Source organism: Pygoscelis adeliae, unplaced genomic scaffold (genome assembly GCF_000699105.1).
Source record: "Pygoscelis adeliae isolate BGI_AS28 unplaced genomic scaffold, ASM69910v1 Scaffold220, whole genome shotgun sequence".
NCBI classification, from domain to species: domain Eukaryota; kingdom Metazoa; phylum Chordata; class Aves; order Sphenisciformes; family Spheniscidae; genus Pygoscelis; species Pygoscelis adeliae.
Window position 1 is genome coordinate 1,971,437 of NW_008824049.1, and position 25,770 is coordinate 1,997,206.

At 49.3% G+C, this 25,770-nt stretch overlaps 1 protein-coding gene across 1 annotated transcript; it reads right to left on the minus strand.

Moving 5' to 3' along the window:
* Nucleotides 1-7,700: 7,700 nt before the first annotated feature.
* SLC2A2 (solute carrier family 2 (facilitated glucose transporter), member 2) lies at nucleotides 7,701-18,019 on the minus strand. The gene is made up of 11 exons (XM_009333578.1): nucleotides 17,987-18,019; nucleotides 17,212-17,307; nucleotides 16,407-16,675; nucleotides 15,780-15,904; nucleotides 14,881-14,996; nucleotides 13,500-13,662; nucleotides 12,445-12,632; nucleotides 11,238-11,342; nucleotides 9,201-9,302; nucleotides 8,100-8,303; nucleotides 7,701-7,892 (listed from the first exon to the last, which is right to left on the minus strand). Exons 1-11 carry the CDS (start codon nucleotides 18,017-18,019, stop codon nucleotides 7,701-7,703), a joined length of 1,593 nt encoding a protein of 530 aa, XP_009331853.1.
* Between the last annotated feature and the right edge of the window lie 7,751 nt (nucleotides 18,020-25,770).

A 25,770-nucleotide genomic window follows, 5' to 3' on the forward strand; every position in this document is an offset into this window, starting at 1 on the left:
GTAGGTTTTAAACGAATTGGAGAAGACGTGGGTGTTGCTGCGGCCCGGCGGGATAGGGCTGCCTCGTGAGATGCGGTTACCTGTCAACACAAAACTCATTTGTCCGCTTAATGTTTCCCCTGTCGGAGTAATCAGAAACGAGCGTTTTGCAAGTGCACAGTAATCAGTCAAAAGGGCCTGAAACTGCCTGGGAGCCATGGTGAAAGCTTGTTTTCGTTAATGGACATGAGACTCGGATGGCTCCACGCCCTGCCCCTTAGCTGCACCGCTAACGGCGCAGCCCTCGTTAGCCTCCGGCATCCGCCCCCTGCGCTGTCTGAGGAGAGGTGTGTGGTGATGAATGTAGCCAGCAGGCCAGACAGATGGATCCTGAGCAAAATGAGGCCAAATGGTTATTTCTGTTAAAACTCTTCAAGGCAGATGCCGTAATGCCTTCAGCTGTTTGACCAAATTCACTGAATTCACCTGAAGACCATTCTGTGGAGCTGCCAGTGGATGGGGCCTGGCCCTGCCTGGTGCCAGACAGATCACCTACTTTAAACACCAGACAAACGGTAAAATGCAGAAATTTGGAGGTGTGTGCGGCAGCACTGTCAGAGCTGGCCTCTGCTGTCAGCACTGTGGGCTGCAGCGTGCTGTCCTATGTTTTCTGCCCCAAGATCCTGAGTTTATTGTCTCTGTTCCAATGGGTGGCTACAGGAGCCAGTTTTAAAGTCACATTTTAAAATGGTTTCTAAGGGATCTTTTATTTAATTCATGGTAATTTGTGTGATCTGTTTGCCTGTGGTCCTGCCCTTGGTTACACAGATCCCACTCCAAATTGTACAGCATGTACCATGGAGATAGGTTTGGCTTTCATTTACACAGGACCCCTTTATAATGCTCCAGCAGGTCCAGACGCTGGCTCTCTTCTGTTACAGGGGTTTTCAGTGGATGCTGCCTCACCCAGCCCACCCTAGAGATGATACGCATTACCCTGGGGAACTGCCCGTTTTTCTTCTGTGTCAGTTGATAAGCGGAGTCTGGGGCATTCTGTTAAGTGTTTTTACATGTGCAGTGTGTGTTTGTTTACCTGCAAATGTATGACTAGTTGCACATGCTCTATGGCTTTTTTCTTTTCATAAAATACTTTGTGAGAGAACTACCAACTGTTCTGAGCCCAAACCAGGGCAGCCTGGGGCTAAGCACTAATGATAATTTCTTGTCTCAAGTATCAGATTATAAATTTGGTTGATTTTCCACAATTAACAGATTCATTTTGGATGACTTGAGAGATCTTCCGTACTAAACCAAGTCTTGCTGAAGTGCAGCTGTAGATGATATTTATTTTTGAGACACAAAACAAATACTCCAAGGCAGCCTTTATCAGAGGTTCAGTAAAAAACTTGGAAATCAGCTCCGTCAGTCATTGCTTGCAGGCATCATTCCTTTGTCCGGATCAACGTTTATTTTCTGAAGTGTGTTTCTTGATAGTACTAATGTGATTATCCCACTTTTCTATACAACAAAAGCAATTTGATTTCAAAGCATATTTGTAAATACCATGGCCTTTCACATTTAAATGTGTTTCTTTTTATTCATGTGTGTGTAGAGCGTTGCACAGCTGGATCACACACACTTATTTTGAGTAGACTCAGTATGTTACCAAGCTCAGGTTCTGCTATCTAAGTTCATATGAATTGCTTTGCAGAAATGGTTGGGGTTAGAAAACTTTTGGAAGGTTTAAAGTGAGCAAGTTGTATCTGTTCTCAGTTATGTTCTGGAGAAATGTCTGACACCTTAAAGCACCTCATTAAAGCCTTGCCTCGAGAGGATGCATTTCAGCCAGCACTGGGGTAAACATCACACCTTGTTTCCAGCAAACCCACCAGAATGCAGGAGGTGGTGTTTACACCAACACAAGCCGTGGGTGCAGCCTAGCTTACGCTGCCTCCTCACTCCAGCTACTTGCCTGGTGCATCGCTAGCTTCTGGGAGAAATCTCTCTGGGGAACATCAAGGGGGGCAGCACTGTCCTGGGACATCAAAGGTGGAGGCCTCGGTGCTTGGAAGACAGAAGAGGGTGCTGAAAGCCCTGCAGGCTAGCTGAGAGAAGGCCAGTTGCAGAGCAGCGGTGAGCAGTTTACGCAGCCTTGCTCCCCTCGACGCTGGGTGAGCACCACAGGAAAGCAGAGGGAGGCTCATTCAGCACAACTTGGTTCAGGTCACAAGATTAGAAATAATGGGTCACGAGCAAAGCAGTGTAAACAAACCTGTTCCAACTTGAGGAAGCGTCTCTCAACTGCTGAGCTGTCTTACCTGGGATCCCACCGACATGTCCTGACTGTTGGGGGTGAGGGTTCACACTGGCTTCTGGGCACAGCCTTGAGCAGCAGGACGTAAGAGAGGCTGGGGACCAATGATCCCCACCTCCATAGGCCAGTGCCATGCCTAGCAGACCCTCTGAGCTCCTGCATACAATTTCTCCATGTAGCGTGAACCTAATTAAAGAGCCTCTGCAGTGACCTTGCCATAGGCACCCACTGTGCTCCAAGCACTGCTTTAACCCTGCTGTTCACCGTCTGGTTCCTACAAAGAATGAATGCAGTGCCAGTGACTCACCTTGCATTTGCATCAGCCTTGAGAAAGGGATTCTGGATGGTTCCGACAATTATTAGGGGCTGCGTGCCCCAGGACGCTTAAAAACTACCACAGTACTGCCTCTGCCTGCTCCGTGGTCACCCTTACCTCTTCGGTGGTCCACACAACAGCCCAGCCAGACAAATATGGTCAAATGAGGTGTGCGCAGACAGCCGCACTGTCTGAATTACCCAGGGAATTACCCTGGGCCCACACTGGAGATCAGAGGCAAGCGGTGACACTGCAGGGACATTGAGCTAGTGGGAGCCACCCGTAACTCCCACTAGGAAGAGAGAAAACACATAGTAACTCTGGCTGTTCCCTCCTCCTGGGGCTGCAATGGTGCTGGAACAGTGATATCCCACCCATGACTTGGGGGCCCCTGATGCTTTTCATAGTCACGAGAGCCACTCTCTCCTGAACAGAATACAGGGGGGCAAAACCACAAGGCACTGCCCAAGCCTCAGGCTTGCAGTTATACCTACAGCCTGTAAAGTTTAGTGACTGCTGATCTACAGCCAGGATCTATTGCTACCCTGCTGGGGAGGAAATTCTTTCCCTTTCAGCACAGCTGTGTCAGGCTGTGCCTCTGGGTAAAATTTGCCAGTGTTGCTTCAGGATTTAGTGAAATGCTTGAGCGTAGGCTCAGTTACCTTAAATTAAATCTCATGCTTACATGTGCTGCTGGATCCAGACCTGACATCCTGCCTTGTAATTCCTCAGGTCCCATAGATTTCAGTGAAAGATAAGGACATTGAGCACCTCAGAAAACGCATCGTACCTCAAAGGCTTGGTCCCTGCATATGTAGTACCTGATTCAGCTTCATCCTCATCAGCTGTTTGACTCAGGAGATGGAGGGTAGCACTTCTCAGTGATGAAAAACAAGTTGAAGTGAGGCAGAAAAATCTGTGATAAATTAGTGTGGAAAGTGTTAATGGGGCCAAATGTCCTGAGTTTATTGGATTAGGGAAGGCAAACTAATTTTAAAATTATGCCTAGAGAGTGGGAAACTAGATATCGTTAGCCATTTATCTGACAACAGAAAAGTCTTAATGGCTGTCATCTCAGCACATTAGGAAAACACTGTCAAAGCTCTGGCTGACAAGATGCTTTCTCAGGGATTATTAATTATATGGCGTTATTAGCCAGCCACAGTATGGGAACATATTTCCCATGTTAACTAAAGTGTAACAACCATTTAGCTAATAAGTATGACTCAGCCTTTTAAATTTTCTTAATGATTAGCAACTTAGTAAAACTGTAACGCTGAGAGATAAAAATAATGATTCAACTAGCTGTGTCTCAAGAACAAGTTTTAACTGGAACTTGCATGTAGCAAGGACAGATAAAGTGTACAGTTCTAATTACCAGCCTGATGTGACAAGACAAAAGTAAACATATCTGCAGATTTAACCAACTCGTATGACCCCTTCCTGCATCGTCATACATGCTAAAAGTGCACTTGTGGTAGTTCAGGACAGCGTATCAGCTTGATCCTTCCACCGCAGCCCTGGTGAGGGCAGGGGTTGCTGCAGCCTTCAGCAGCGCCGAGCTCTGCACATCCTGTCCCAGGCTGCAGCCTGCCCCACTGCAACCATTGGCAGAATTGATTGGAAACATCCTGGGATGAGCGAAGCATCATCTCCGGGGGAATATACAAATACATGAAATGATAGTAGTAAAATGCATGAAGGCACGTTGTCCAGTTACGGCCTGAGAAGGTCAGAGAGGGTCCCAACCTGGAAGGAGAAGACTGACTTCCCTTATATGCAGCAGCTGCTGCAAGGAAGCACAACCTGAAACTCGGCACGGACCAAGCGCAGGGTGTGCCTTGTTAGCCAGCAGGATTCACAGCATGCTGGCAGCAAACCGGGAAAAAAATCAATTATTGGCATGTGAAGTCTGCTAGCTCTGAGACTCCTGCTTCAAGCTACGTGGTCTTTACTATAGCTCAGCCAAAAGCTTCACAGAGGTGTGGGATGAAATGAGGAGAGAAAGTCTGATTAAATGTACGCATAGCTTTCAGCTGACAACTGGTTCTTACAGAGTCATTTTATTTAAGGGCCTCTAAACCCCCAGGTAGATCTTCTGGGAAGTTCAGGAATATAACTATGGGTAATGTTAGTGTTGTGGCCTTTGTTAAACTAATGTATGTGCTGCACTACAGTAATCGGATCAGGCTTTCTATTATCATTCACCTAGTAACACACAGGAAAACAAAGACTGGCTGCTCAGAGTGTTGCTAAATAAATGACCCCTCACTGCTGAGTTACTGCAGTGTCACTGGCTGATGACCCTCAGGCATTAGGATGAAGCTCAGCAGAAGTTGAGGGAAGCAGTTTTGAACAGCCTTTCTCACCTGTATATATTAACCACCTGTACAGCCGTTGTGCAGCCATAGTTCCAGCTGTTCTGTTTGTACAGACGGGCCGGCTCAGAAGGACCGAGTGGGGATGTCCAGGACCCTGGTACCAGCGCCCTCACTGCCACCCTGCCTCTGCTGTCTCATCCTCCTGTTCCTGAAGGGAACCTAGGCTGGCTCTGCCCTCAGAGCAGGGGCAAATCTGCTTTGAACCCCATGGCGCCCCAAATGCTCCTCCTGCCTATCGTGCCTAGAGAGGCCCCAGCACCAAGTTTTAAGCTGCACGAGTGTCCATGCAAGCAGAGGTGTGCTTTACAGGGGGCTTTTACAGGTGGGTGGTTGGGACAGCTGGGGTTAGATGCTGGCACACCTCCAGTGAGGGTTCATCCCAACACAGAGCCAGCTCCCACCGGCTCCAGGGCTGCTTCCCAACCCTGCAGTCTCACTTCTGGACCATCCATTTCAAAGGGATTTAGCTGAGGGTTTGCACAGCAATTACCACCCATGAAGCAAATGTGCCCTGCCAGGAAAATACCTCCCATCTGGAGTTGGACATACGTCTGAGATGTACAGAGGGAGAAAAAAACCCAACAGCGCAAGCCAACACATGCCGTAGATGTTGTTCATTGTCACTTTTATGTAACAGACATTGATAACATTACTGAAAGCAAGAACCCATCTCTTTTTTTCTTTCCTTTTTTTACATTCAGACAATCCATTATAATATTTAACTAACTGCAGTAGACACCATGGAGAGCTTCTGAGCCTGCCGTCTTAGCTAGTCTCACCTGGGGAGACCTGTTTGCAGCACACAGACTGACGGTTCGACCCAGAGCCTGCGCCCCAGCTCCGCTGCTCTATTCTGTGCGCTGCAGCCTGGGCCCTGGTTCCCACACGCCCTGCATGCCCCGTGTCAGTCCCAGGTCCCCTGCTGATGTAGCGCATGACAGCATTGACCCAGTTCTCCTTTAGTTAAATCCCAGCAGTCACTCCAGGAAAGCCTTTGGTGAAATCTTACTGCTTCAGTGCATATAGCAGGGCCAGACACTTGTCCCAGTGCACCTCGTGGCTACACTTCCAGCCACTTGGAACGGACCAGAATTTGCTTTAAGGTCTTAATACCAAGAGAGTACTAAGTCTACAAAGGAAAGAAGTTCAGGCACATGGAAAGGAGCATGAACCTTCCCTAAAACCAAACCCATAGCAGCAGCCTATGATCCTCCTTGGCCCATCTATTCTCATGCTTTTCATTATGCTTGATCCTCTGTTATGTTATGGTCACTGTTTCACTGGCAGTTGCGATGAGCTCACAGCGACCAAGCAGTGCTGGTGTTTCATCTCTAAATAAATAATGGGTTTCTATCCTGAGAAAGTTGCTAGAAAGTAACCTGGTATCACAACAAGGAACATGTAAATCTTAAAAATCAAGCAAACGAGAGCAGGCTTTTACAATGATTCCAACGTATCCCCCCAAAAAGGAAGAAAAATCCTTGCAGTTTGATTTTGTCACATAAAAGTATCTCATAAAGAAGCAAAACGAGCACAAACAAGGCTATAGAAACAACACAACCTCCTGCTTGCACACTGTCTTGGCTGAAGCACATTCAGCCAGCAAAACCCTAAGTGGTGCAAAGTGGGGGTCGGATCAGTGGGGCACCTTCCAGTTAATGCTGCAATACCCATTTCCCCTTTGGGTTATCATTAATTGTTACCATACGGGCAGCCTGAGGCCTCAGCTGAAGCTGGAGCCTGTGGGTCTAAGCATTGTACAAAAGGAAGGGAAGGCAGACACAGAGGGTGGGGAAGGAGGGGCAGTGAGGGGGGTGACCTGGTGATGGTCACACCATGGGAGGGGATGGCAGCAGGACTTGAGTCTCCTGACCTGGGGGCCCGGAGTGCCTGGGCCCATTGTGTGGTCAATGATGTGCCGTATCTTGTGCTGCAGCAGGGATAAAGGAGGGAGGAAAGGCTTCCTAGGAGGAAAGAGGAAGTAAATAGTCTGGCTGAAACAAAAGAAGAAAAATGCACATCAGCCCAGCCAGAGTTTCTAAGATTCTCTTAAAAAATGTTGTGACCTAGAGAAATCCTTTTGAGATTGGACAGCATTTCCCTAATGCACGGATAGCAAAGAAAGCCAGGTGCATCCCAACCGATTCAGGTGGGATCCACCTCCTTCCTCTGCACAGGCAAGAGTAAGGGGGAGTTTGCTCAGTCTGTTTTCCTTAGCGCCTCAGGTGATCAGTGCTGTGTGCTGGTGGCACAACTGCATTCTCAAGTCATGAGATCACTCAGCAGAAAGCAGCAGCAAGCATGGGACAAAAAGGTGAAAGCATGAGGCTACAGCATCAGCCAACCCCTCTTCCCTTCATTCCAGCTGAGTGATGACCCTGCTCAATGTAATGCTTTGCCAACTAGTAAGATCATTGTCTCACCGGGCTTTACCGGTGGGGCACGGAGACACACTTGTAACATATTCCTCCTGTCCTTCCCTGGCTCTTCCTGCAGCCCAGTTGTACCGAGTATTTCAGAGTAAAATGCCAGGTTACCACCTGTGGCTTGGAGGTGTGAGCCTCAGCAGCCAGAAGGCACCTGACGAATGGGTCCTTCTGGTCTGCCAGCTGCAAAGTTTTTGTGAAATTAGACTTTTGCTCAACGTTCTTCCTGCAGTGCCTGAAGGAGGTCCATGCCCAGTCCCTCCTTTCTGGGTGCGTGGCGATGTCTATGCCTCCTCGCTGCCTCGCAGGTTTTCCAGCTCAGTCATGGCTTTGTGCAGGAGCTTCTTGCGGCGGAATACAGCCGCGATCTCCTCAAAGGACTTTCCTTTCGTCTCCGGTACTTTGAAGTATGCAAACAGAAAGAAGACTAGAAGCAGAGCCGCAAAGATCACAAACACGTATGGTCCGCACAGATCCTGCAGTGGGGGAAGTGAGAACAGGGGACACCACCATCAGCACCACAGGGGTGGCTTCCCCTTCTTACCCTGGGTGGTCAAGGTGCCCAGTGGGGCTTGGGGATGGAAATCTGGGAGGCATGTCCACATCCCGCTGGGCTGCTTTGGGAGCCCAGCAGTGAGGTTGTGCCAGTCACTTATTTGTATGGTTTTAGAGGGATTTCTTACCGCTATGTACTGGAAACACATTCCCACGATGAAGTTGCAGGCCCAGTTGCAGAAGCCGGCGATGGCGATGGCGGCGGGGCGCGGGCCTTGGCTGAACAGTTCGGCTACGATAAACCAGGGGATAGGCCCAGGCCCAACTTCAAAGAAGATGACGAAGAGGAAGATCGCGACCATGCTGACATAGCTCATCCAGGCAAACTGGCTCTGCAAGAGGGTGCACTCGGTGTTACAGTCCCAACATGACTCTCATTAATTATCTCTAATTACTTTAATTAGCCTTCTTTTTCAGAAATTTCTTTCTATTCAGACAAGTGGAGGCTGGACATGAATAATTAAAGCTTTAAACTCTTGTGTCGGGTGCTGGCTGGGTGTGTGGTGCTAGCGTTGCCGCTTGCAGAGAGATGTTTGAGCTCACAGCTATCGGCTCAGCTGAACCTTTGAGCCCTCTCCTTGCCTGCAGCATGGCCAGGAAGAGGCAAAATGGTGTTGTCTTTAATAACCAGGGTGTTCAGTAAAGGAGGCCACCCCTTATTTGGTTTTACATCTTGACAGGGGCTTGCACCAGTGGTTTGGACTGACTTTGATGGGGGCTGGCTCCATCCTCTGCCTGTTTTGCCCCTTGTCTCACAGCCTGACCCCTCTCCTGGGTATCAGAGGAATAATTTGTCCCTTTTTTTATGACAAGATGCTAGTCTAGCATCCCTGCACCGAGCCAGGGAGATGCAGGTTGAGGGTTTAGGGCACACACTGTTTGCGCGTGAAGGTATGCCCTGGGTTTTCTTAGCAGGCATGAGATTATGCCGTGGGAATAGCACAGTTGCTGTGTAAGGAGCTGAGGTTGTCAGCAGGCTCAGGGAGAGGACAGGGGACACATGTCCTTTCTAGCAGCATTGGGGTATCTCAGGGGCCAAAAAGCGCAATGTCCTCAGGCACTGCTGTAACCAGAGATGGCTCCAGCTATGGCCACTTTGAAGTGTCCCTTCTAAGGACAAACGTTTTCTGAACTTCTTTGAGATGAAAATGCAAAACATTCACTTTAAAGGGTGGTTTGTGTTCTCTTGTTTGCAAACCATGGAGAAAAAAATGGAGAGAAATCCTTACCAGGAGCACAAGTCCAACTGTCATGGCCACGGCGCTTATTAACATGCCCATCAAACCAGCCAGGAACAGGGACCGCCTGCCCGCCTTCTCCACCAGAAAGACCTGTAGAAACACGTGCAGCAGCTCAGTCTCCAGCACTGAAGCTCTCAGGAGGTTCGATCAGGTCCATTAGCAATGAGCAAACTGTTACCACTATGACACCACAAGCCTGCTCTTTTAACTCTTGTGGTAGAGATTTATGTGCTGGTTTCCAAGTGTCAGAAACTCTGCTGGTGGCTGTTAGGGGGCCAGACTGAGCAGCCACCCTGCCGAGGGCAAGGCAAAACCACATATACTCAGAGCTCATGCATTTCCAAGCTCTCAAGACTTCCCACCGCTCCTACGCATGTATTGCTGACTATGGACTTTTTTCTGTTCTTTTTTTCGTTTTGTTTTTTTTTTTTCAGGAAGAATAAACTTACTAGGTCTGCATTAGTTTGGAAGCAGCCTTCAAAATGTAGCATGATTCAAGTCACATCACAGGCCGTTGCACCTTGCCTGTCTTAGGGCAGGGATAGTTGTGTAGCAGCTGGAGTCAGGATTTTTCCTCCAGTTGCTCTCAGACTCCTTTTGCTTCCCTGGTAGCCACAAGGCTTAGTTTGTTCCTTCTCAACTCCTCTTGGTGGACTCCAGTCATCTCACCCAACTTTTGACATCTAAGTCTGTACCAATCACTTCACCTAATGGGGAGATGTAGGTAACTCCAGAGGACAGTGCATCTGGCCTGCCCTAAGATACCGTGCACTAGCCTCTGAGGCTGCCTGCTCCTTCCCTCTGCTCGAAAGGACACCTTTGGCCATCAGCTCAACTTTTCCTGCCATTACAACAAGTGATTTATGCTTCCAAGAGACCATCTGTTTTGCTGGAGGCAGTTCATCCTGCTAACTCGTGAAGTTGCAGAGGGTGAGCCTCTGTGCTCCCTTCTCCCCTTGCCAAGGTCCACCCGGCTGTCAGTGCTTCTGCCTTTTGATCAGGGTCTGTCATTTATTGACAAATGCAGGTAATTTTTAAGTGCTCATGGTTCATGGCCAAAAGAAGCAAAGAGCAAATGCCCGAGGCTGCAAGTACCACAGCCCCGGGGTGGAGATCGAATTGCAGGAGAGCCTCCAAGCTGGAGAAAGACCTCTTTCAGCCGCATGCCTTCGTGCCTTATTTCACAATAAACATCACATTTTCTCCTCTGTACGGGACCTGTGATGGCAGGTTCACCCCAAGACCTCCTATCTCATGCACGCTGGACTAAGATCTCTTAGGGCTGTGTATTTCTACCTTGCAGCTAGTCCTGCTTTGTGGTGGGTGGAAGTCCTTTGCTCCCTAAGTCTCTCTAGAGATGTGAGGGAAATGGGCTTGGCATTTCCTGATCTTCTTATATTAATGGCCACATTAAAAAAAATAATTGCCTGCTGATAGGAATTGTGTTAATACTCTCAGGAGAGAGACAAACGAAGGGAAAGGCTGTGAAAACAGAACCATCCTTTTATTGCTGCAGAGTACTGAATAGATACGATGAGGATAGGTGCTAGATTACTTTTATTACTGTGGAATAGCCTTTGGATATCACTCATGCTGGTGCTATGTACATGCAGAAAACAATTTGAAAGATAACAGGTAAGAGGGAGATTGTGAGCTGCTGGCTTCCCCATCGCAACCCCAATCCCCTGCCTTCTCCCCGAGGGGAACAGGACCCACAAGATTTCAATCTCAAAGGCAACTTTTATTTTGGGGGGAAATACTGAGCTGCCAGAGCTTCTCTGAACACGGTGATGCAGTTTTCACTCATGAGGCATTTAGCAGTGCTGTTTGATAGCAACGGGCTGTATTTCAAGGCTTGATTTTTCAAATGACACTTGCCTAGGGAATGATTTTTCCTGTAAGGTGGGCAGGGTCAGCCCTGCAAAACTGCAAATCCCAGCCCCAGCTCCAGGATAAACTCATGTTTCAAAACCACATTGTAGCTTATGTGTTTTTGTAGTCTAGGGGGCAGAAATATTTACTTACGGAGATAACAGTGAAGACTGTGTTCACCACTCCAACACCAATGGTTGCGTAAACTGGTTGGTCAACTCCAGCTCTCTCAAAAATGTTTGTAGAGTAGTAAAATATCTATCAAAATACATTAGGATGAAGGATTAGGCAACAGGGCTGGTGGAACTTTTTGTTCTCTTGAGGGAAGAGTTGCACTTGCTTGGCTGAGATGTGAAGTAATTTAATTATGATTAGTTTTTCAACTTTTAATGGCTTGTTATAATAATTAAAGCTGAAACTTTCAAAGGAGCCCGAGGGAGTTAAAAATCCCATTGAAATTCTCCTCCTGAGCTACTGCATTTGCACATTTAAAACTGTTTTCTTCCATGTAGTCCCATGTTTAATCTTGAAAACCAGATCACCAGCACTGAGCGCTGGACACAAATACCTTAATATGACCGAGTTTTATATGAATTTTAAAATATTCTTGCTATGCTGGAATGACTCAAATTTCTCCCTTCTCTCCAAGAATAAGGCAATTCCTACCTGGTGGAAGTTAAGGGCAGGAGGTAAATGGGTGGCTGACCCCGTGGCTGGTGGATGGGGCTGGGCATGGCCTCGAGCCGCGGCAGCTGGGCTCCGTGGGGCTGCTCATCCCTGGCTCAGCCCCGCGAGGCTGGGCATCCCCGCGTGCTGCTCCACCTTGCAATGCAGAAATGCTCTTAGAGTTTTGAAAGCTGGTGGGACAGAGGCCTCAACCTTTGTAAAGTTGCCACCAGACTTTCAAGAATTTGAGTCTTAGCCGATTTTGCAAAGGAGGCTCTATGGTCCTGGGTGTAAATGGTGATTTCTGGTATCCCAGGAGGTGATGCAAAAACTGTTTAGCTAAAAATAGCTAGAAGATAGTGATTCTGTGGTTCCTGGGGTGAGCATGTAGTCATTAAAGAGAACAAACTGCTGACGAACTCAGGTAGGTGGAGGGTCACGGGAGAGCTCAGCATGGACCGGGCGTACCAGCTGGTTTTGTGCTGAACTCCCTCGCACCCTTCTCCGCTCCTGCCCTCCCGCAGCCTGGCTTGGTGGTGACGTCCACCTTCAATACCGATGACAGTGGCCAAGGAGCCTACTGCACTCACGGGAAAGCCTTCTCTTCACCTCTGCATGGCTTGGAGAGAGCCAGCATTGCCTTTTCATGCTCAGTGTGGATTTCTTTAAAGACAAATGTTTTTGGGAGACTCACCGCGTTGATTCCTGAGAACTGTTGAGATACTTGCACCATCAGCGCCACGATGACAGCCTGCCTGTACTTTGAAGAGGTGAAAAGCTGTCTTATGGAGACTTTCTTTTCACTAGCAGCTTCTTGCTTTTCCTTTTCCATCTCAGCAATCTCTTTCATCGGGTCACAGTTTCCTCTGAGCCTTTTCAAACCTTAAGAAAAAAAAGATTGACATTTTATTTTCAATGGTAGATAAGGAGTAGAGTAAGGACAAGAATCTCTCTAGCCAAGACTCAGGGTAAGCCAACCACATGGACAGTAGTGTCCTCTTGCTCTGAGAACTCCTCTGGCACATCAAGGATCAAAGGTGTGTCTGCTTGGCAAGGAGCAGCAGCACATTAGTTCTACGAAAGCCCTGAGACACCACGCTCAAGCCTCATCCCTCAGCAATGCTTATTAGTCCCATGCAAACATATCTCAATAGTTTCTGGTCCAGAGCTAATTTATACTTCAGCAGCTCAGAGCATGGGCATGCAACTCTGCCCCCAAGCATGTGGATGTACTCTGTTTTACTCGATCCTGGGTTCTCACCTCAGTTTCAGCTGTGTCCTACCATTGACTGCTCTTACTCTTTGTAGAGATGGCTGGAACCAGCTAAGGAGGGCCACGCTGGAACATGTATAAGTGGTTGCAGTAACTGCTATGGGATTGCTGTGTAGTTGCAAATAGCACCACAGATAGAGAGGTCAGCTGTCTCCCAGAAGATGTCATTTTTACACCTGGTTGAAATTCCTTCCAACTGAATGGGTTTTTGGGGGTGGCATCTGCTAGATGCAATCTCTCTGATGGAAAGGAGTAACATGCTAAGGCTCACACCACCCGCAGCAATGTAGAAGCAAGCATGCCTTAGGCAGTGACTATATGCAGGTGTCCAAAATCCCTCGTGCAAATGTGCTGCGTGGGATGGAGCAACTATACCCAGTTACATGGGTGAGCCCTCAGCCGGGCTTTTCCTTCTGTGTTTAATACTATGTATAGTACAAAAACAATTCCAGACAAGACCAGAACGTGTGTCTTACTTTTTTTAGCTTCCTCCACCTTCCCCAGTTTGATGTAAAGGTATCGGGGGCTCTCAGGGCACAGTAAGAGCAGGAAGAACTGCAGGAGGGCAGCCACACCGGACAGACCGAGGAGCAGGGGCCACATCTCGTCGTTGCCCAGAAGGAAGTCTAGGCCGAGGACCTGGAATAATTGATGCATGTTTGAATGGCTTATTTTGCACCCTAGAAAAAGAAAGTGATTGACCACTATGGCATTTCGAAGCAACAACCTGGAGGAAAACTAGAAGCAAATACCAATTCTCAGTCCTAACAATTTGATTTCTTTAGTTATGATGCACATTTACAAGGAGGGAATGAACAGATGGCGTAAAATGTCATGAGCAAGACTTTGGCTTACAGGTGCTGTGGGACAAACCTCTGCAAGCCTGTTCCCCGCTCTGGGGTGACTCAGTCCTCCTTGGGATGTGCCACCAGCAGGAGACCTGTGCCTGGCCAGAACCATTGTGTAAACAGCTCAGCAAATACACACATGCCAATGAAATGTTTTCTCCTCAGACCTTGCTCTCCTGGGTTTTTAGGGTATGGGTTTTTATGGGCATACATGTCCTAAGCAGCCCCACAAAGGTGCAGAGCTTGGATGGAAGTCCACGCAGTGTGGGATGCCTCAGCTGCCTGGCTGCTAACCAGCAGATTCTGAGCACTGGGGCTGCAGCGCAGTGAGAGGCTCAGCAAATAGGCTGACTTGAGCTTTGCTTCAGTGTGTGATTATGGCATTGAAAAAGATGTTCCAGAGGGATTGTGAGTACTTGCAACTTTTTTCCTTCCACAATTTGCAAAGCATTTTTTGTATTCCCGCAGCCAGTGAAGCTGGCAGGACCTACCTTGTGAGCTTTTTTCCCCATGGTCTGTCCATAGTCTTTGGCTAAGTCAGATTAGATGAACTTTGTGGTTACGTTCAGTTTTTCTGGATGTGTTGGTTCTCAGTACATTTATATGTCAGCCTGCCATGTAGCTGGGACTCCTGCCATGGTGGGAAATGCTGATGGGGATGTTGGACTCCCTGCTTCCCTGATGAAGCCATTTTTAAGCACCTGAATATCAGGGATCTCATGTTCAGGATCCAGCCTGACTCTGATGAGATGTGTACAAAAACTTGCAGGGGAGGGGAGAAATTGTTTGCAGTAGTACTTTTTAGTTCATGAGAAGTCATGAAAAAGTCATAAGTCCTTAACAAAGTCATCTTTGTTAAGGACACCTCTGACTCAAGGTAGGAGTTTAAGCCCATTAGAGCAGATTGCTTCACACTCTCCTTCAGTTTTGGAGTGACACCCCAGTCTATCACTGGGGTATCCCTAATCTCTGAAATACCCTCTCTGGACTTGTGCACTTTCCTTCTTACCTGGCTGATGAGGATACCCGTGACGATAGCAAGCTGGTGCAACGTCCCCAGTGCTCCTCGAAGGGCCGTGGGAGAGACCTCGCTGACGTACATGGGCACGAGTCCGGAGGAGAGCCCTGCACCGAGCACATGCGGGCGTCACCTCTTCTAGACCACAGCTCAGCAACCAGCAGAAACCGCTTCCCGAACAGGAAAGGAGGATGGAGCCCATGTGCTGCATCCCACATCCCGCCAAGTCCCTTGTGCCTGGCTGGGAACCACCCGCATCCTGCAAAGGTGCTCGGATATCCCCAAATTCAGAGCCCCGAGCCAGGAAGCCTTTACACTTGGAACACCTACATATGAGCATGGAGCAGAGATCATCTGCTGGGAGAAGTTATCACAGAGCAAAGAGCTTTCTTAAAACTTGCCTTGAACCTTCAGAGTGGAGTATTGTATTTGCATACCAGTAATAGTGATCATGAGCTGTCATTTCTAAGCTAATTCTAATATAATTCCATATTATTTGCCTACTATCTTATCCTCTCTATGTACAGTGCTCCTATACTATCTGCTAGATAGTACTGTTGTCTAGGGAACCTGTTAAACAGCATGGCTACTAACATACTGTTACAACAGCCACCACCAAGATCGAGCCTTGAGATACAGAGGAGGGACTCGCTCCTTTCTAGGATATGTAAAATAATCTGACTTCATGATAGAGCCAAACCAAATACTTCTGGGAAAGATCCTTGATTGAGAAGGACAGACATAGGGAGAAGAGGGAAACTCCCACCTGTGAAACCCCTTCTGAACTAAAAAAAATATTAAAAAATATAGGAAACTTTTAACTGCAGCCTTGGAGCACCCAGCACCCACCAAGGGGTTGGTTCGCAGTGCTTGACCCTGCTTGGACTTACCGCAGTACAGCCCCGTGACTGCTCTCCCAGCGATGATGAGCATGTGAGACGGCCCAAATTTCGCCAGCCCCATGAGGAGGTTCCCCACGATGGAGAGGACGTTCACCACCAGCATGGCTTTCACTCTGCAAGGCAGCAGCAGCACAGCTCGTTCTGGCATCTCTCTCAGCCATCGGAACACACAACCAGAGCTACTAAGTGACTTAATCAGCACTACAGGTGAAAAAATAATGATCGTAGGCACTGAAAAATATCAGGCAGGGGTGCAATCACAGTAGCTAAAAGTATATTATACATCCTGTGCAAACTCCATTCAGATGCCCTCCTCTCCCTTTTGCCATGGAAAGAAAGGGGGGAATTGAGAAGTTAATCAAGGCTGCTCATCAGCTGCTTGTCTGAAGCACTAAAAGTTGCAATAAAACATCTGATTTATAATTGAGGATTTTAATAAGCCAGACCTCTGTGGTCATTGGAACAGTATTTTGGAGGTTTGAGGGGTTTTTTTCATTAAATTGGGGAAAATAACACAAATTGTATTTCTACGGGGAGGAAATGGTTCAAGGGGAAAAATCAAACAAAAAGGCTTGGGCTGTGGCAGGCGACTCACAGCACACAAGGTCCCCTCACCTCCCCAGCTGGTCGCCGATCCACCCCACGGTGAAGGAGGAGACCATGCCGCCGACGGCAAACGTGGAGACGGAGAGGGACCAGTACATGGTGAGGATGTGCGGGGAGGTGGTGAGGTCCTCGCCGGTGTCAGCTGGGGGTGTGAGCGTGCCCTTGGTGCCACCCCAGGGCTCCATGCCGGGGACGGTGCCATCCTCCCCAGAGGCGTTGGTGGCATGTCTGTCCAGGGGGGCGATGCCCAACACACGCCCATAGTGGGCTTCTATCACCTGTGATGGGCAAAGAGGAAAAACGCCGTCGGCTCAAATCTATAAACACCCCGAACCCCTGTTTTGGGCTTTTTTCTGCCCCAGGAAAAGCTTTGCATCACAGGCTTCACAGGGGTGAAATTTTGGGGTCCCCCCCAGCTCCCAAGCACCCACACCCCCAGCAGGGAGGGACTGTGAGGGCAGGCGCAGAGCATCCCCCCTCATCCAATGCTGCCTCCCGGGGATGGGGTGAGCATGGTGTCCGGATTCAGCACCTGCAGAGAGGTGCCATCCCTTGGTCTGGGCACAGGGATTGTGTTGCAGTGGGGATGGCACCATGATGTGCGGAGCCCCGTGCCTTTCACTGCGGGGGTGGCAGCAGGGGGCCCTCACTGTTGTCTTACCCTACTGCCTTATCGCAGGGGCTTTGTACTGCAGGAGATAGTGCCTGGGAAGGGACAGAGCCCTCCTGAGGGCTTCTGCAAGGGACAAACCAGCCGTGGCTGCCCTGAAGCCCTCGTCCCTTGGCCGTGCATGGCTTGGGGGGCTTGGCTTACCTTCTGGGGGGCGTTAATGACACCCAGGCTGTAGCCGTACTGGAAGAAGCCCAATACCGCAGTGAAGACAGAGAGGACCAGTGTTCCCGTGAGGTGCTGGGGGAGGAAGCAGAGAACAGCCTCACCCCACTGTCCTAGCCCTGCCCAAACCTGGAGGGCTGCACCCCATCCCTGTCCCAAGGGACCCCGCTGCCCAGCTGGCTGGGACAGTGGCACCCAGGGATGCTGCTGCAGCAGCACAGGCGCTTTGGCTGTCTCCAAAGGAGAAGGGAAAGCCCCTGGGGGCGGGCAGGATCAGGCCCCCGGGGCAGAATCGTGTTGCCCCACAAAGAGCAATGTGTGCTGGGGGTCTCCCTGCTGCGCTGCCCGTCCCCGCCCCGGTACTCGCAGCAAGCAGGAGCTCTGCCTGGTACAGCAGCGCAGGCAGCAGCAGCAACGTGCCCTTCCCCATCCCCAGTGCACGGTCAGCAGCACCGCTGAAGCAGAACAGCTAGGAAAAAATGACCAAAACGCTGTTTTTCAGCAATGCTGTTTCAAGCATTATTTCCTTCCATCACAGTTAAAATTATCCGATGAGCTGATGGAGCTCTTAAAAAGAAAAAATAATCCCTTGACCCCTTTGCCCCTGTGCTCAGTATGGAGACATCAAAGAGCAATTAATTAGGGGAAGGGATTTTTTTTGTTGGTTTTGGTCTTGGCAAGCAATAAATGCCATTGCTCAGTGCTGGGCTCCTGCAGAAATTCTAGTGCAAAAATACCACCGAGCCATGGTTACCTTCTCTGCTTGCATTTTGCTTTTCTTGTCCATCCCGCAGCTCCTCCGCTGTCCTCCCGGGAGCGGTCACTGTCCTGGGCTGCAGAGCGAGGTCAGAGCTTGGGCAGGGAAGGAGGGACAGCAGGGCTGGGATGGAGGCAGCAAAACTGGCTGGTGCTCCGAGAGATGGGACTATATCAACTCTGGAGTTAATGAGAAACCCAAGCCTTCCATGCGTTATTTGGCCACTGCTTGGCTCAGAGCAGCCACTACCAATCCCTGTATTTGGGGGGACAAACAAAACAACGGGAGACCTGCAAAGACATAGAGTGGACCTGGGAAATTGAAATGATCCAGCTGAAAGGCTGATTTGGGGCTGTCCCTCAGTTGAACAGTCTGTGATGTGACATGCCAGGGACTTGGGTACATGCTACAGCCTATTTCGAGATGTTCAACACCTTTCTTGGCTTCTGTGCTGGATTTATGTGCTATATTACAAATCTCTTGCTGAATTAGCAAGAAGAAACCTTTCCAGCATATGTAGCAAAGAAGCCAGAAAATGACTAAGAGTGTTTTATTTAGATAGCACTTGGCATCTGCTTTAAAATATATTTATGTGAGTATATATAACATACGCAGCCAAACATACATAAATACAGATGTATACAGGTCTCTATATATGCACATACATACCTGCACGCACACAGCCCCCTCAACACGTAGCTGTAATGCTAGTACATACCTGTACATATGCATCCCGAGCATTCAGAGGAGACAGCTGTATGTGTATGTGGAGATATAACACAGCAAAATTGCCCAGAATATTACAATGACCTATGTTTTCGTTAAAAAGCCCACAATGGCCTGAATGCTGAGCCTTTCAGCACCACCAGCCGATTGCTGCGCTGTCAAATACTGCTGATGCTGCCAAATATTGCAGCCCTTTGGCTTGGCTGACTCAGTAGTCACGAACTTTGTACATCTGCAAAAGCTGGTCTGAGCTGGTCTCGCTCAGGCTCGGGCTTTGCTGTCCTTGATGTTGTCAGTGAGAGGAGCTGCAGGGCCGGGGCGGATGGCAGCATCCGTAGCAGACATGCCAAAGTCTGAATCAGCCGAGAAGGTGATTAATGCTGATTAATGCCTTTACCTTCCAGATAAGCCCCTGATGGATCCAGCAGCCAAGTTACGGCGACTCTTTGAATGATGCTCTCAGTCAGCCAGGCTTCACATGGGCACAAAATGTACTTTCTACAGAGGAAGAGGAAAAAAAAAAAAAAGAAGATGAGCGTAAGACCACTAATCTTTGCTCTGGTCTCCTCCAGTAAAGTAAAACTTTAACTGGAGGAGAAAAGTTCATTGCATTAATGCAGGCATTGATTCCAGCCGCAGCACCTGCATTCCCCTCTTGGGCTGGTGTAGCTGCAAGGGGGAGGGCCCCGAGGCTGAGCTTTTTGAAGTTTTCCCCAATATTTGTCCTTCCAGCTGAGATCTTTGCCCATCATGTTTGTTTGCTTGCTGTGTGTGGATACCCAGGCATTTACAAGCACCCTTTCTTTGCATTGTGGTTAAATGCCTCCACAATGGGGGCTGGCAGGATCAGACAATTAACAGGCTGCTCAAGTTTGAATCAGAAAACAAATGAGAGTCCTGACCCAATATCCCAAATTGAAACCCTCAGTCACTGTGAAACTCCTGGCCAGGACCGATGTCCCCCTCCAGGATCCCCATCCCGTTGTGGGTCCCCGGCCGAGGGAGGATGATGCTTTCCCCCCCCACTCTTCCCGGCCTACCGGAGGCAGTTTGAGGGGGCAAAGGCCATCTACATACCGAAAGGAGAGCGCCAGGTTTCCCATAGCTTGTAGCCTGTCGTGTCCTCCCCGCTGCTGCTTACAGAGTGGAACCCTCCCTTAATCCGGCTTCCCAGGGAGGGGGTGCGGAGTGGCTGGTGCAGCAGTGGGGAGGCATGGGTGAGCATCAATCACCTCCCCGGGAGCAGCCCGGTGACTTCCATGGAAACCTTGGATGCCAAAGGCTGGAAGCCCCATGGCCACCAGCCTCCCTTGGCCAGGTCTGCTGGCAAAAGGCATGAAGTTATCCCAGGGCTCTCCCATCCCTTCCTGGCCCCTCTTACCCTCCCTGCTGGGCTGGATGCTGCAAGCCAGTGCCCAGGGCTGCCTCGCCAGCTGGGCTGTAATACACTCCTCCAGAGCCTTGCCCCTGGGCAGTTTAAGCATGTATTTAGCTCTCAGTGACACTAACGGATTCAGGCCCCTCTGTTTTTCCGAACGGGTGTCTGGATGTGGATGTGCCAGTTAGCAGAGGCCAGCTCAAGGCTGGTCCCAAGGCTCACGGATGGGAAAGGTCAGTGTGTAAATCTGCCTCCCGCTGCAGTCGCTTACCAAAGGGGCTGTCAGAGCATCACACCTTGACTGCTAGCTTGGAAAACTGAAGCACAATGCTCCTACATGCTAGAGCACCATGCCCGACTCCACCAGGATGATCAGCCCGTCCATTTCTTTCATGTTTGATAGCTGGTTGTGGGACCGCAGGCTGTAGGATATAGGTTTCAACCCAGCACAGCTCAGGAGCAATACCGACCCACCCCATGGCTGGCGAGCCATGCCAGGCAGCAGTTAAGTGATTTGACCAAGGGCACAGAGATCAAAAGGGCAAAGGGGAAATGACAGCTGGCCCACGGGCATCTTCCTGGTGGGGCCAGCCCGGCCATCCTCATCTTCATTGCTATGACCCCAGCTTTGCCAACCTGGAGCTTGTTTGTACTTTCTCTTGTCCACATTCAAATGATCTTTGAATATGTCCGTGGGTAACAAGGGCATGTGTGCTTCATGCGGCTTGTAAACACAGGGCTTTCCTTGCCAGAGCAAAGAGAGCAGCTCAGCCGGATAGATTCATCCCACAGTTATCCAGGGAACGTGGTGTGATGCAGAGGTGAAACATGCAGATGACAAATGTGTGTCTCCACGTGCGTGGCTGAGCACCGCCGTGGGTCCAGGCGACTCCCAGCCTGAAGGCATCACTGCTGTTCCCAGGTAAAGCACTCTAGAGATACCAATTTCACTGTTTTCCGGACAGCAGCACACGCCGCACCCTTGTTAGTGCTTTGGGGGTGTGCTGTAGCGCTGCAGGGTTTTGTGGCTTTTCTCCAGGGCTCCCGGCAAGAAGCTGCTCCAAACTGCGCTCGTAGCTTCTCATTGCCTGAGTGTGCAAAATAGGTAAATGCCAGGAATCCTAAACACAGCATCCAGCCCCTCAACCCTGGGTGACTGCACCTTGTAGCATGAATCTTAACGTTTCGTGATGGGCATCATTTACATTATTTGCAAACAGTGCTTGCATTATTGCTAAGTATGTTACTTATTAATAAAGTGTAAGAACTATGTATAATGCTACTGTCGTACAGAATTGCCGTGCTTATTGCCTACTATATGTCGCGTTTACTCTAATTGGGGGTGTTACTAGATCTAATGCTATGTGATAAAAGCGATGGGTTAAAGTTTATGGTCGGGCTTTGCTTTTGAACAACTCAACATGCCGTCACATCAGTGGAAGTAATTTAGAGACTCCATAAGGACAGTGAGGCTTTCTCTGTGGCTGGGGTAATTTGCACACCTGTTTTACTGCCTTTGGGTCATCCAGAGGCAGTTTTGATGTTAAAAAAAAAGGAAAAAAGCAAAACATTAACCGAAACAAAAACAAAAAGGAAAAAAAAGGAAGATCCGGACCATAAGGTTGTGGGTCTCCAGGTAAGAGAGGCGCATCAGAGGCTGGCACAAAAAGAACATGATATATGTTCATTTTTTCTCTATATATGCGCAGCAGCTGGGGCAGGCAGCAGTGCTGGGGTCACCCGCAGGACAGGGGCTTCAGGCTGACAAAACGCATTTGAGAGGGAGAATTTGGTGCATTTACAGCACAGTTGTAAAGATCTCGGTGTGTTGGCCTTGTACCCTTCCAGCAAAAACTAGTGGCATTAAACCAGGGGAGTTCAATGGGGCCCTTCCCACTCCCCTAGCTCTAGGTGGTGCAGCATCTCCCAGAAAAGAAAAATTGGGAAGCAAACCCAGCAAACATCTTCTGCAGTAGGTTGCGACAGCCAAGATGGGAAGCAGCAGCTCTGCAGCAGGGCAGTAAACAGATGCCGCAGGGGTGCAGCGGTTGCAACAGGCATCCTATGCCTTGAACCGCATCCTTATGGCTGAGGACATCTCTGCTGGATCTCCTTAGAGGAGCCGTGTCCCCAGGCAGGTGGCTTATCATCCTGGGCACAGGCACGGTATGATATGGAGGTCCACCCCACACCTTCAGGAACAAGAAGATTCAGTCCCCACTGCTGCTCACTGCTGGCCTATGTGATGCTCACGTTGGCCCCAGTTACGGAGCGTCACTGCACAAATTGTTGCATGAGCAGCGATGGACCTGCGTGGGCTCAGGTCGAGACAAGGAACTGCAGCACAGCAACGTCAACTGTACCAGCAACCAGCCCAGCTGTGGGGCCGAGGCCAGGGTCACCTCAAGCATCCCCTTTCTGTCCCAGAATACTTATATCATCAATCCCAAAATCATCTCGTAACAAGAAAAATGCCATTTGATAATAATTCTGAAACAGGTTTGAAAACACATTCAGTTCCCATAAGTAGCTGCTACAGCCTTACCTCTGAGCATCCTTTGCCTTGGGAATGGTACCCAGCATCTCCCCGGTGTCCGCAGCATGCTGGGGGGTAACCCCGTGGCCAAGCACGGCCTCACGCCAGCTCTCGGGGCTCTTCTTTCATTTACCATGGAGGGTATGACTTGTTGCTGAAGTTCACGCAGTATTTCACAGCAACTCTGTAAATAATTGAATCTGCAACGGGCTCAAGTGACTCCTGCATGCACGGACATTATTTCTCTCTTTCCTCCTCCAGCACTGCTCAGCTGAACGAGTACGTTTCCTTTCCCAGGTAAAAACTCCCAGAAACGGGGTGTTAAAAAGAGCCCCAGGTTTTATTTCTTCAAACACTAAAATTAAGTAGCTTCTGACAGCATTGATCAACCACAAGCATATTTTACTTACAACAAAAGACAGGCAAACCAAAGCTAGGAATATTTTGAGGCGAAAGCATATCTCTGTAATAATCATGGGTTGATTTTGTGGAAGAGCAGAAGTTTTCAGGTGGTGATAGTCCATCGAGACATCCCTCAGCCACTGCTCGTTGCCGGGCAGCATCGCAGAGGACATGCCCTGTCCCCCTGCACTCATCCTGCCCAAAACCACCGCTTTCCTGAGACCCTCCAGGCAAAAGGACTTGGAGCCCTGAAAAGCCACTTTACCTCCATGACCTGCTAATGGTTAACACCCCAGGCGAAAGGCACAACAAACATTAACCGAAACAAAAAGGAAAAAAAAGGAAGATCCGGACCATAAGGTTGTGGGTCTCCAGGTAAGAGCAGGCTGATGAGGCGCATCAGAGGCTGGCACAAAAAGAACATGATATATGTTCATTTTTTCTCTATATATGCGCAGCAGCTGGGGCAGGCAGCAGTGCTGGGGTCACCCGCAGGACAGGGGCTTCAGGCTGACAAAACGCATTTGAGAGGGAGAATTTGGTGCATTTACAGCACAGTTGTAAAGATCTCGGTGTGTTGGCCTTGTACCCTTCCAGCAAAAACTAGTGGCATTAAACCAGGGGAGTTCAATGGGGCCCTTCCCACTCCCCTAGCTCTAGGTGGTGCAGCATCTCCCAGAAAAGAAAAATTGGGAAGCAAACCCAGCAAACATCTTCTGCAGTAGGTTGCGACAGCCAAGATGGGAAGCAGCAGCTCTGCAGCAGGGCAGTAAACAGATGCCGCAGGGGTGCAGCGGTTGCAACAGGCATCCTATGCCTTGAACCGCATCCTTATGGCTGAGGACATCTCTGCTGGATCTCCTTAGAGGAGCCGTGTCCCCAGGCAGGTGGCTTATCATCCTGGGCACAGGCACGGTATGATATGGAGGTCCACCCCACACCTTCAGGAACAAGAAGATTCAGTCCCCACTGCTGCTCACTGCTGGCCTATGTGATGCTCACGTTGGCCCCAGTTACGGAGCGTCACTGCACAAATTGTTGCATGAGCAGCGATGGACCTGCGTGGGCTCAGGTCGAGACAAGGAACTGCAGCACAGCAACGTCAACTGTACCAGCAACCAGCCCAGCTGTGGGGCCGAGGCCAGGGTCACCTCAAGCATCCCCTTTCTGTCCCAGAATACTTATATCATCAATCCCAAAATCATCTCGTAACAAGAAAAATGCCATTTGATAATAATTCTGAAACAGGTTTGAAAACACATTCAGTTCCCATAAGTAGCTGCTACAGCCTTACCTCTGAGCATCCTTTGCCTTGGGAATGGTACCCAGCATCTCCCCGGTGTCCGCAGCATGCTGGGGGGTAACCCCGTGGCCAAGCACGGCCTCACGCCAGCTCTCGGGGCTCTTCTTTCATTTACCATGGAGGGTATGACTTGTTGCTGAAGTTCACGCAGTATTTCACAGCAACTCTGTAAATAATTGAATCTGCAACGGGCTCAAGTGACTCCTGCATGCACGGACATTATTTCTCTCTTTCCTCCTCCAGCACTGCTCAGCTGAACGAGTACGTTTCCTTTCCCAGGTAAAAACTCCCAGAAACGGGGTGTTAAAAAGAGCCCCAGGTTTTATTTCTTCAAACACTAAAATTAAGTAGCTTCTGACAGCATTGATCAACCACAAGCATATTTTACTTACAACAAAAGACAGGCAAACCAAAGCTAGGAATATTTTGAGGCGAAAGCATATCTCTGTAATAATCATGGGTTGATTTTGTGGAAGAGCAGAAGTTTTCAGGTGGTGATAGTCCATCGAGACATCCCTCAGCCACTGCTCGTTGCCGGGCAGCATCGCAGAGGACATGCCCTGTCCCCCTGCACTCATCCTGCCCAAAACCACCGCTTTCCTGAGACCCTCCAGGCAAAAGGACTTGGAGCCCTGAAAAGCCACTTTACCTCCATGACCTGCTAATGGTTAACACCCCAGGTTTTATTTACAAAAATATAAAAGGCATGGCTTAACGTTCAATTTTTGTGTTTTATTGGCACCAGAAACGCGTTCGCTCTATGTCCATGTACACACTCTGTAGACAAAGACTGTGTTAATACTGGTTTCTTATGCTTTTTGTTTCAAATGACTAAGATTTTAAAAAATACATTCACTAACTACCTTATGTTTAAACACAACTATTCCCTTCTATTTTGTCACTGTACCCAAAAACCCACAATAAAAAAAAATAACCATCCAAAGCTGTGTATTTGTCACTTCAAGGGGGATAAAAAAAAAAAAGTTATCAGTTTGCAGTGTAACTTAATAAAAAGCTCTGGTTTTTATTTTATTCATATTTCAACCAGTGAAGAGCTGGTGGCAATCACTGTCTGTGATGGGACTTGCACGGGGTTTTAACTCCAGTATTGTGGTCTTATGGCTGTCCCTACACTCTGCAGGGCGCTTGGCCAGGCGCTGGGCAGGCTGCACCGCTCCAGTGGGAAGGTGCCCGATGTCCCGTGGGTGAAGAAGGCACCTGCAAAGCGCCTCTTGCCCGTGCTCCTCTGGATGCCGCGTCCCGCCGGGAGACCTGCCGCTGGCAATCCCTGCCAGTACCAAACCGTGATGCCCTGCCCGCGCGGGTACCACTGCTGCACAGCCCTGCCCGCAGGATGCTTCGGGCGAGGGTGGCCCATCCCATCCCATCCCCGCCACCCCGCATTGCCTCTTACCCTTGATAAAGATTCAAGTTTG